We start from the raw sequence: 12,306 nt of genomic DNA on the forward strand, positions 1-12,306 counted from the left end.
TGTGATGACATTAGCAAGTGAGGCCCTTGGGAGGTGATTAGGTCATGAAAGTGAGCCCCTCATGAATGGGACTGGTCCTTATAAAAGGGACCCCAGAGATCTCTCTTGCCCTGCCTGCCATTTGAGGATATAAATAAGAAAATGACTATGTAATCTTGATGAGCACCAAGTAATATATTTAATGGCTGAATCACTAAACTGTACACCTGAAACTAATAGAACACTGTATGTTAACTTTACTGGAATTAAAATTAACTTAATTTAAAAAATTTAAAAAGAAAGGAAAACGACTATCTGCAGCCCAAAAGAGGGCCCTCACCAGGACATGGAGCAGGCTGGCACCCTGATTCAGACATCCAGCCTCCCAAACTGTGAGAAAGAAATTTCTATAGTTCGTAAGCCACCCAGTCTATGATACTCCATTACAGTAGCCCAAATGACAGAAGACAATGGCAAACAGACAGAAGGGATCTTTTTACAGTGGTGGAAATATTCTAAAACTGCACTGCGGTATACGCTCTATTAAATTAGCAGCTATTAAGACAGTTATTTTAATAGTATTCTGTATGTCCAAAAGTTAAGCAGATTAATGGAAAGCACAGAAAAGACCCAAATCAAACTTCTAGAGATGAAAACAAAAATGTCTGAAATAAAAAATACACTGAATGAGATTAGGGGCAGATCAAACAGTACAGAAGAAATGACGAGGGAACCTGAAGACACAGCAATAGAAATTATCCAAAACAAAACACATGGGGAAAAGATGACTGAAAAAAAATGAACAGAGAATCCAGTGATCTGTGAGACATCCTGAAGATGCCTAATACATTTGTAATTATAGTCCCGGAAGGAAAGGGGAGGAACAGAAGAAAATATTTGGTAAAACAATGGCCATAAAAATCATACGAAATTCTGGCCCAAAACTCAATTTCTCCTATAAAACACAAGCACTCCTATTAGAACAAGTTATAGGTTTGGGTTCCTTACATTTGGCATAAACGTTAAGCTTCTTTCTGCTCTCTATTGAAAAAATAATTTGGAATCTTAATTAGTTAGCAAATGATTATATACTGTAGTAATAAGAATGAAAATAATTCACTTGAATAGCTTAGATTTTTATTTTTTACATAATTATCTTAAAGCTCTTTAATGTTTCTCCCCGTTTCTCTCATATTCCCCTATTTCTTCAGAATTCGTTCTCCTGAAATGAATATTAAAAAATGGAAAGTGAGAACCCACCTGAAGTCTTGCGAGCTGTGCAGTCCGGGCTACTATTTTATTGTACGGCTCCACAATTTTTGCTTTCATCCTAAAGGAAAAATAAAGGAGTAACAATAAAATCATCTTCAAAATATCAACGGTTAAACTTCTTTCCTTTCCATTACTTACAAAACGAGCCAAGAGTACCTGTCAACAGCCCCCTGCAGAGCTGCAATCCTTGTCTGCATCATCTGAAGAACACCTAGGAAAACACGAGAGCATCAATTACTTTACAAATTTCCAAGGGCTCCAATTAAGCAAAAAAATTGTATTAAGAGAAGTCATACATGCATACCTACAAAAAAATTTCAATTTTTCCTGCCACCATCATAACCTAGGCAACCAATCAGGGCCTTTTCCCTGGGCTACTGTCAAAGCCTCTAAGTAGCCCCCCTTCCAATCCTTGTTTTGCTAAGTAAGTGTGACAAACAGTGCAGAGTGACTGCTTAAGGAGCACAGGGCTTTCCACCTGGGGTGATGAAAAAGTTCTGAAACCACACAGTAATGGCTTCGCAACACTGTAAATGTAATTAGTGCTGCTAAATTACACACTTGAAAATGAAGGTTTCGTGTCAATGTGCACCGTACTGTAAGCACAGAAGCAGCAGCCTGAGCGACCTTTAAAGGTGCAAATCGTCCCTGCTAAACCCTTCCGCAGCCTCCCCTCTGCTCCCGTGTCAAAACTGCAGCCCACAGCTTAGTTTACAAAGCCCTGCGCCATCTGGAAATGGTGCACTTTCTCTCCAATACACAACCCCACCCCCAGGCTCCTTTGCTTAACAGAAACAAGTACGAAAAGATCCCCCACCTAATTCAGATTCTCTTGTTATTTTCTTCCACAGCACGCATTTCCTTTGTGGCACTAATCACATGGGGTAATTATATATCTGCTTGTATATCTGTTTCACGTTTTACTCTCTCACTAAACTATAAATTCCTGGGGTTTAGGGAAAGCGTATTTTTCATTCACCACTGCATGACTTGAGCCTAATTCAGACTACTTCCAATGGCAATGAATATTTGTTAAATTAATTATATGCTAGATAAATAATACACATGGACAGCAAGCATAGTATTGCCTTTAACTCTCAATATACACAACATAATAAAGAACTTTATACAAAACTATAAAAATATTTTCAGGAACAAAAATCTTAAATTTTACTATTTTATAGACCTAAAAATAAGCTTTTCAATATTACAGTTTTAATTATTTTGAACTCCATTCTTTAAAACTCAGTTTCCACATTTAACTGGCATAGTTGTAGTTTTAAAATTGAATATTCTAGGGGCGCCTGGGTGGCTTAGTCGGTTAAGCGTCCGACTTTCGCTTGGGTCATGATCTCGCGGTTCGTGGGTTCGAGCCCCGCGTCGGGCTCTGTGCTGACTGCCAGCTCAGAGCCTGGAGCCTGTTTCAGTCTATGACTCCCTCTCTCTCTGACCCTCCCCTGCTCACGCTGTCTCTCTCTCTCTCTCTCCTAGAAATAAATAAAACATTAAAAAAAATTTAAAAAAAAAACTGAATATTCTAAATAAACTTAGGCACAGAATGCTGCCCTGTATTAGATGAATATTAGAATAAGCATTACCAGCATACAAATATGCTTTAATATGGCTCAGTCTGACAGACTCCTCTGGACCCAAGGAATCCCATTCTTCTGCTGGTTGTATGTCCCACTGACCTCAAACCTCCAGGAATAAGCTGCCCTGGTTATCATCACTTCCTTACATCTTATTCTCTCTACCACGCACTCTCCAATAGACTTTTTTTTTTTTTTTTTTTTTTATTTCTAGGAGAGAGAGAGAGAGAGACAGCGTGAGCAGGGGAGGGTCAGAAAGAGAGGGAGTCACAGACTGAAACAGGCTCCAGGCTCCGAGCTGGCAGTCAGCACAGAGCCCGACGCGGGGCTCGAACCCACAAACCGCGAGATCATGACCTAAGCGAAAGTCGGACGCTTAACCGGCTAAGCCACCCAGGCACCCCTCCAATAGACTTTCATACACACTCCATCAAAACAGATCTTATCAAGGTCACCAGAAATCCTCAACATGCCAAATTCTATTGTCAGTTCTGTCTTTATCTTGTTCGAATTCTCAGAAACTCACAACACGGTTAAACCGCTCCCTAAAACATTTCTTTTCTCTAGGCTTCCAAGTCATCACACTCCCAAGTCCTCACACCCCCAAGTCCTCACACCCCCAAGTCCTCACACTCCCCGGGTTTCTTCCTACTCCTCCTCTGTTCAAGTTCTACTCTGAGATTTGATCCTCATTTTCCCTTCTCCATCTACATACCTCTTAGTATTTAAAACACTGGAAATGGGTGAAATCCCTATCTATTCAATAAAATACCAATTTTATACACACACAGCCATACATATGTACATATATTTACAGAGATTTTCTTTATTTCTGCCTATCTCTGTGTGTGTACACACACACTTATAAATGAACACACATATATATGCACATACACACATAAACACACTACATATATATATATATGCATATATACACACACCTATATACACAGCTAGATATACATTATGTCTGGCCCCTGAATATTCTTATGTCTTAAGGCATCCAAGATAACTTCTGCCTCCCCCACACAACCAAATCACAGTCCTCTCCATTCTAACCCAGCTCAGTTACCCATACGATCATCTATCCAATTTTTTTCAGACTAAAATATTAGGAATCAAAGTTGGTGACTTTTTTCCCTCAGCCCTTTAATCTCCCATCAGTAAATGCTATCAACTCTGCCCCATTTAATCCCACTCACTTCGTGTCTTTACCTCTACCACTCTAATCCAAGGCGCCATCAACTGTACCCTTCCAGCATCTTCCAAATTGGTACCCCTGACTTTACTCTTACTTTCCTATAGAACCACCAGAGAAAGCTTATAGCATTAATCTTATTACATCACGTCCCTAATAAAAACCCTCCAAGGGTTTACCACTGCACTTAGAGTGAAAATCAAAATTCCTTTCCAAGAACCTCACCTACAATTCTCTCCCCCATTCATTAAACTCCACTCATATGGGCCTTCTCTCTGCCCCTCATACTCCTCAAGCTAATTCCTACCTTCCCATATACTCATCTTTCAATACTCAACACTCATCTCCCCAGATTTTTATGTGGTGGCTGCTACTCATCATTCAGTGCTCAGCTCAAATGTCATCTTCTCAAAAGGGCCTTCCATGACCATCCTAACTAACAAGGGACTTCCCTTCCTCCACACCATCATCCATTTTATTTTCTTTGTAGGACTTACAATGATCAGTATTTGTCTATTTTCTTTGTCTACTTTTCCACATTAGAACATAAGTCCCATAAGAACAGTGACTTTGTCTACTGTTCACAGGTGCCTGGTACCTAAACAAGTTCTAAATTACTGTTTGAGTGGACAAATGAAGGAATGAGGATACCTCTTTTTGATAAAATAGGGGTAATTAAATAGACTACTAAATTCCATTAAGAATGGGGGCTCTGTCTTTGTGAGCGCTGTCTGGAACCTAGGAAATTCTCAACTAATATTTAAATGAGATGCATCTGGGTGGCTCAGTAGGTTAAGAGGCCAACTTCAGCTCAGGTCATGATCTCACGGTTTGTGAGTTCGAGCCCCACATCAGGCTCTGTGCTGACAGCTCAGAGACTGGAGCCTGCTTCAGATTCTGTGTCTTCCTCTCTCTCAGCCCCTCCCCTACTCGTGCTGTCTCTGTCTCTCAAAAAATGAATGACTGAATGAAAAATGAGTAAGAGGGGACTTTTAATAAAATAGGTTCAGTAAATGTACTTCCAAACTACTTAGATGGCAAAAATTTCCAAAACTTGGGGGGAAAAAGCAGATGAAGTAGGAGTTGGGATGATACTCATTTTCAAACACATCTCACACTTACTTTTCAGCATCTCAGCATTCCAATAAGTGCTTAGAAATACACATCACGCCAAAATGAATACTAATTCATACTCTGACGTTTTAGGATCAAGTAATCTGGAGGGGCCCCTGGGTGGCTCAGTCGGTTAAGCGTCTGACTTCAGCTCACGTCATGATCTCACGGTTCGTGGGTTCAAGCCCTACATCGGGCTCTGTGCTGACAGCTAGCTCAGAGCCTGGAGCCTCTTTCCGATTCTGTATCTCCCTCTGTCTCTGACCCTCCCCTGATCATGCTGTCTCTCTCTCTCTCTCAGAAATAAATAAAACATTAAAAACTTTTAAAAAAAAAGATCTGGAGAAGATTCTTAGATTATCACAGGAACTTCAAGAAGACAGCCTTTGTATTTCAGACACTCATCCAATGGATAGTCATTCTCAGTCTAATAGTATATTTTATAATCACTGAAAAGCATTTTGGGGAAAACAAGCAGATTATGGATCTCAATGCATGTAAGAAAACCACAATAAGAAGTACTTCTGTTGCGAGGATTCATCTGCAACTATATGTACTCATAATCAATGTACTACTATGCCATCCTAACAGTTTTTAGAAATAAGAAAATCATTTATCACTTATTTTTAAAAGTCACCATTAAAACAGGATATTATTTACTTGCTTCCAGAACTACCTAAAACATTATGAGATTAAAAATAATTTCTAACAGTAAGTGATCAGTACTTAGAGCTTCTTAGCTTTCCCAAGAACATAGTCTGATATCTATCTTAAATATTCCCCCAAATACTAAGTTCTTCATCATGATGTCTAGGAAACCACGGACTTGCTGACAATAAGTGAATATCTCTGAGTGCATAAGCAGCACTGGAGTAGCATTAAAGAATATTGTATCACAAAAAGCATATCCTTCCTCAAGAATTTGATCAACATAGGGAAAATCACTTCGTTTTCTTTTGATGTGCAATGATTAATACATATTAACATTTCATATTTGGGACACCTGGGACTCCTGATCTTGGGATCATAAGTTTGAGTTCTATGTTGAATGTAGAGATTACTTAAACTTTTTTAAAAATCTCATTTAGAAGATGTAGTTTAATTTAATTGAGAGGAGGAAAATTCACAAAAGATTTGGCCAATCAATACTAGTAAGGCTCATAAAAATAAAAATCCTGTTATTATTATTCTGTTATGCGTGTATTAAAAACAGTTTCGAAGAAAGTGAAAAATAAGGAAAATATTCAAGCCTACTTCTATTACTCTGGTGGTATTGATGTTTTTGTTAATTAACAATTTTGTAAGTGTTTATTTTATTAGAGGCACTAAATATGTGCCAGGAATTGTTCTAAGCACTTTTCTAACTCATTTAACCTTCAAAATAACACCACTTAGGTACATACTAATACTCCTTTATGGATAAAAGTGAGGCACACAAAAGTGAAAAAATATGTCCACGGTCACACATTTATTAAGTGGCAATACAAGGATTTGAACTCAGATAGTTTAGCTCAGAACTCAGCAAAGTTTTATTAAGGTTTTACTGGAACACAGCCACATTCATTATGTGTTATCTGGCTGCTTTCCCTCTGTCACGGCCAAGTTCAGTAGTTACAACGGAGATGGTATGGCTTGCAAAGTCTCAGACATTCACTATCCGACCCTTACCTATAAAAGTTTGCCAGTCCCTGGGCTGGCTCAATCTAATTCATAGTATGTAATGGAAACATACCTTCCAAAGACTCAATCCCAGTTGCTTGTGCCAGTAAATCTTCATGTCTTGCAACAACCTGAAAGTCAAGAATTTGCTCTGAGTATTAGGTAGTTTTCTTTCTAACCACAATGTAGAATTACAGGTCTACCTCCATATAGGAAGGTGCAAACACTAACACAAAAGAGAAAAATACAGGTTAAAAGGAGTGTTTGAGAGGAGTTATTAGCAGACACACAAACATGCTTATAGTTTGATATAAAGCCAAAGAAGACACAGTTTTTCACCAGTCTTTTGCTTTCCTAATGGGAAGTACAAGTAGAGTTGTGCCAAAATTGAAAACAACAAAACCTATTCTTGCCATGCTATTATGTGCTTTACTTGTAAAGAATGTTTTCAAACATTAGGTTCTCTAGTTTTTTTTTAAGGTTCTCTTAGTTCTTGAACTTAAATCAGCATCATCAATAACACATTCAAATCTGAAAAGAGAGTCACTACCCACCTATCCCTGAACATCTCTCTGCTTTCAGTTTCCAAAGGTCACAGCAAAGCCTCCTCCCTGCACAAGACTAGTATTTTTATGAAATTTAAGGGAGTGTGAACAATCACATCAAAAAACCAAAAAGGTCAAGAGTTAAAGGCCACATGCAATAGATTCCTAGAAATCAAGAAATCATGCAAATCTTTAAAATAATGCAAGAATCCTTATCATTTTTACTTTTTTAATTTCAACGAAGAAGAAGTTTCATAACTAGGCTGTACCTGAAGCTCCTAGGCAGCAAAAATTCATTCACCGGAAACCCCATATCCATTTTGTCCTGCTTCAGTTATCACTGTGATTCTATCTAGTCTCTATCACATGCTTCTAAAACAGGTGTTACTTTCAGTCTCCTGCATCTCTTAGGATTGCCAGAACATGTCTGAATTTTCCCCAGTCCACTGATATGGTCATCAATGTGTCCATCCTAACAAGACTAATTTTCATTCTCCGTTCTTTTTCCTGTGTGAAAAATACTTTGGAATTGTTGAAAATCCCGAAACTACACTTTCAGAAACTCCCCTGCAGCCAGCTGGATGAATTTCCAAGAGATCTGGGAGACGGCAAAGAAAGGAAAGCTATCTTCCTGTTACTGTTTCAGCTAGTAATAAGCAAGGTTCTGAGACCAGAGAATGAGAGACACTTGGCACAGCCGAATCAACCATTCCAGAATTACAGGCTACCTACAGGCAGAGAGTCAGCAGTGGCCTGGGCGGTATCGGCAGGAGTTCCCAGGCTGCTGTACTGCATCTATGAAGGTAGACCCTTCAACTCAATCCACTGGCTGATTTCAAAAGCACCTCATTCTCCATATTCTCCTGCTTTCAATACCTAGAGTGGTTTCTGTGTCCTAACCTAAACCCCAACTAGTACATACTTCACCACATGTTCTGTTATTTTAATCATCTCAGTGGTATTTTAAATCTTTTTATGAGCTTAGTTAGAATTATCCCAATTTTGCTTCTGCAGAAAAACAACTACAGCAGATTCCGATCTCATACTAGTACTCTACTTCACATTCCAAACTACCATCAGCAGAATCTGTCCCCTCTAAGAGATGCTGAATACATTCTTAGTTTTTCGTTGATTCCTGCAGAGAAGGTACTCCATGCAAGGAACAAAGAAAATACCAACCATGTTACTCAGCCATAAGAAGAATGAAATCTTGCCATTGGCAATGATGTGGATGGAGCTAGAGAGTATTATGCTAAGCGAAGTAAGTCAGAGAAAGACAAACACCATACGATGTCACTCTTATATGGAATTTGAGGAACAAAACAGATGAACATGGGGAAAAAAAAGAGGCAAACCAGGAAACAGACTCTTAACTCCAGAGGAGAACACTGAGACTTGCTGGAAGGGAAGTGGGTGGGAAGATGGGCTAAATAGGTGATGGGTATTAAGGAGTGGACTTGTGATGAGCACTGGGAGTTGTATGTAACTGATGAATCACTAAATTCTACACCTGAAACTAATATGACACTGTATGTTAACTAATTGGAATTTAAATGAAAACTTGGGAAAAAAGAAAGTACCAACCACCAAAAAGAATTTCAGGTGGCTCCTACCAAAAGCTATCGCTGAGAACCCTAGGCCGAGTTAAGTGTATTCTCCCCGGCTTTTATGAAAGCTCGGTACTACTCGAAATAAAGCAGGCATCACTTGCCTGACATTAGTTCTTTCTGTGTCTGCCACTGGTCTCTGAGTCTTTGGAGAGCTAAGAAATATGTTCACTTTTCTGTCTCCACAGGCTAATGCAACTCCTGACAATTACAAGTGTTTTACAAACATGTGTCAATAAAGTTTGAACTCCAATTATATAATCAAAGATAAAGTGACCTTAGAAGTCATCCCAGTCCTAAGAGTAGTCTTAACTACTCTTTTAACTGATAAAGTACAACACAAAAAATTTAAGTGTCTCACGTTATACCAAATTGAAGTTTCCTGGTAAACAGTCCATTTATTCATGCATTTGTTCATTCATTTAAATATTTATTAAGTGCCTACTCAACAAACAAAAACCAACAACTAGGAAGCAGACCATAAAACCCCCTATATAAATTAGAGAATTGTAAGAGGAAGGAACCCTCAAGACTTTCTACTATAATCTCTTACTCCTTTAAATAGATTTTCTTTTTAAAAGTAAAACTCATGGGGCACCTGGGTATCTCAGTCAGTTGAGCGTCTGACTCCAGCTCAGTCGTGATCTCTGGTCGGTTCGAGCCCCGCGCTGGCCTCCATGCTGACAGCTCAGAGCCTGGAGCCTGTTTCTGATTCTGTGTCTCCCCCTTTCCCTGCTCCTCCCCAGCTCACACTCTGTGTCTCTCTCTCAAGAATAAATATTAAAAAAAATTTTAAGCAAAACTCAAAGACTTAAGTAATCTAAATGGAAGAGCACAGCTGAGATTAGGACCCATCTCCTAATTCCCTTTTGGTGTTCTATCTAGCAGAAATTTATCAATGTTCTGTAATTTCAGCTTAATGGTATATACTTCGTGTTCATAAAGTGGGAACTGTCAAGGTGAACATCTCAATTTTTCTTATTCACACTGTTCTACTTCCAAAATTCCATTTTCTATTATTTTTATCAAATGCTTCCTATTTTTTCCCACCTCTATTCATTGCACAGCAATTAAGGTGGTGAAAACAAAGTATGAACAAAAGCTTTTGGGGAAGGGAGTATGTTAGTCTTTCAACAAAGAGTAGTTCACATAAAACTTTTCAAAAACATGCCTCAAAAAATAAGCCACACTGGTTAAGTTGTACATTTGCTCACTTAAATATGCAGTCAGATTAAATACAAAGGTTACAAAGTGATAACTTATCACCTTTGGCGTAATGACCTGAATGGTCCAGAAGGTGGGAAATACCTGTAGGTGTAGTTCTTTATCCAACTGACTGATTCCTTGGGCAAGTTCGGCTAGTTGTTCCGCAATTACAGCTTGATGAATAGACCGGGAAGTGTAAGTCTTCACATCAAAGTCTTCACTTAAAAAATCACTGTAACACTCTAGGGGGAAAAATAAGGAAAAGTCTTTCATTATTATTTACATTGTAGTAAAGCACAGATATTAGACAACAGAACAATTACAACCATAGATGACATACTTTGAGGTCTCTTTATACACCAGGAACTATGTAAGTGCTTTCTGTTGTAAAAAGGAGACAACGGAAGAGAGTGGCATACTGGCGGAGAGCTTACTGTGCCAGACAAGGGCCTCAGCACTTCAAACACGTTAACTCACTCAATCCTCACACAACCCTGTTCAAACAATCATTTCCCTCATTTCACAGATAAAGAGACGGGTAAAGAAGGAGCATGCAACTTGTCCCACTTGTCTGAGATTTGCATCCAGGCAGTCTAGCTGTAGAGCCCACACTCTGAACCACTATATTACACTGCTTAAAGTTAACTTCTATCAGGGAGTTGAAAGGAAAATATGAAGTAGAACATTAAAAATTAACTACTGACCACAGCCTTTAATGCAAGAAAACAGGGTCACTGACAATGACAACAGGAAAATTTACTATATTTGATATCCGGTATCTCTAAATCAGTGCACAAATATTATAAGTGAATCTGGAATTTTCATAGAAATTGGCAAATACAAACTCATAGGTATTACTGAAATTTATGAGTGAAATAAATGGAAAGAGAGACTATGTTCAAAACAGACCCTTAATAAACAGGAAAAAGAAGTGATGCTAGATGTTACAAAGATATCTTTCTATACAGAAACTCAAAAGTTGTGGGTAAAAGAAAAATGGAAAGAATTAGGAGTTTAAAATAATTAGGTAGAAGCTCAGTGTAGATATAAAACCACTACCCTCCACTCATACAGCGAATAGAAGGTGACCCTGGCAGATTATAAAGTTAGCAGTAGAACAGAGTCCTTACAAAAACTTCCCTTGTCTATACCCGCTCTAATGTATGCTCCATGAGGGCACTTTGTTTCGTTTCCTACCACCTCCCTAGGGCCTGAATGATGCCTGATGCGTGGCTGAATACTGGTTAAAGGAATGACTTTTGTATCAGCTAGAATATATATATATATTTATATATAAGTCTTTATATATATCTGCAAAAAGCAGACTCATTCTTGACTACTTTCAAAGAAAAACTGCTGCTTTTTACATTAATTCTGGGAACCCCGTTTCCTTCCAGTGTGCCAAGTAGTTTTCAGAATTAAGGATCCTGCTGGGCAGTGAAGTAGAGAGAGCTACTTATTCCAAAAAGAGCAAAGGTTTAGAGGTAGCAAATGCCACAGCATATTTTGAGAAGGGGAATACAGACCTGAGTGTGTCTTAAGCACACAGTGTGTATGTTAAGCAAAAAGGGAAAGAACGAGAGAGTCGAGGTTCCAAAAGAAGGTTGGGGGCAGTTTAAAAAGAGACTGGTAACATTTCTAAAATGTTCAGACTATATCCCATTGGGGAAAAAGCTAAGAAAGAGCACTGTCAGCTTTGTGTTTTAGTTTCTGGCAGCAGTATGGCGGGTGATTGAAAAGGGATTAGTCACACAGCGGTGTACTGGTGCTGGCTCAGATTGGCTCCTTTAAGAGCCAATTATTCAATTTTCAGGAACTGTATGAGCCAGCAGACATCACAGGTAGGTATCTGAAAACTGACCATGGTGAGAGTGTTTATACCATGGAAATTGGCATACTCTACAAAACCAGGGCTTTCCCTATTTTACTAGAAAGGTTTACCAGCTCACTCGTACCAGCATGAGTAATGCATGCTCTATTAGAGCTGCAGAGGCCAGTAAGATGCTACTTTAACAGCCCAGGAGACATAATGAAGGCCTAAGACAATGGCACTGAAAATGTCAAGAAAGTGACTAATTTGACAAATATGCAGACACTATAATGTGTAAGACTTAGAGACAAGATGAAAATGGGTGATT

At 38.7% G+C, this 12,306-nt stretch overlaps 1 protein-coding gene across 1 annotated transcript in view; it reads right to left on the minus strand.

The window, feature by feature from the left end:
• The window catches only part of COG5 (component of oligomeric golgi complex 5), a 297,454-nt gene extending 287,013 nt beyond the window's left edge, over positions 1 to 10,441 (minus strand). Inside the window, exons 1-4 of the mRNA XM_077758336.1 lie at positions 10,271 to 10,441; positions 6,884 to 6,941; positions 1,408 to 1,462; positions 1,240 to 1,309 (exon numbers count right to left, since the gene is read on the minus strand). Coding sequence (XP_077614462.1) covers positions 1,240 to 1,309; positions 1,408 to 1,462; positions 6,884 to 6,941; positions 10,271 to 10,441 — 354 coding nt within the window. The remainder of the gene's footprint in view (positions 1 to 1,239; positions 1,310 to 1,407; positions 1,463 to 6,883; positions 6,942 to 10,270) is intronic.
• Positions 10,442 to 12,306: the final 1,865 nt, after the last annotated feature.

The sequence above is a fragment of the Crocuta crocuta genome, unplaced genomic scaffold (assembly GCF_008692635.1).
Source record: "Crocuta crocuta isolate KB4526 unplaced genomic scaffold, BGI_CrCroc_1.0 scaffold103, whole genome shotgun sequence".
Classification (NCBI taxonomy): domain Eukaryota; kingdom Metazoa; phylum Chordata; class Mammalia; order Carnivora; family Hyaenidae; genus Crocuta; species Crocuta crocuta.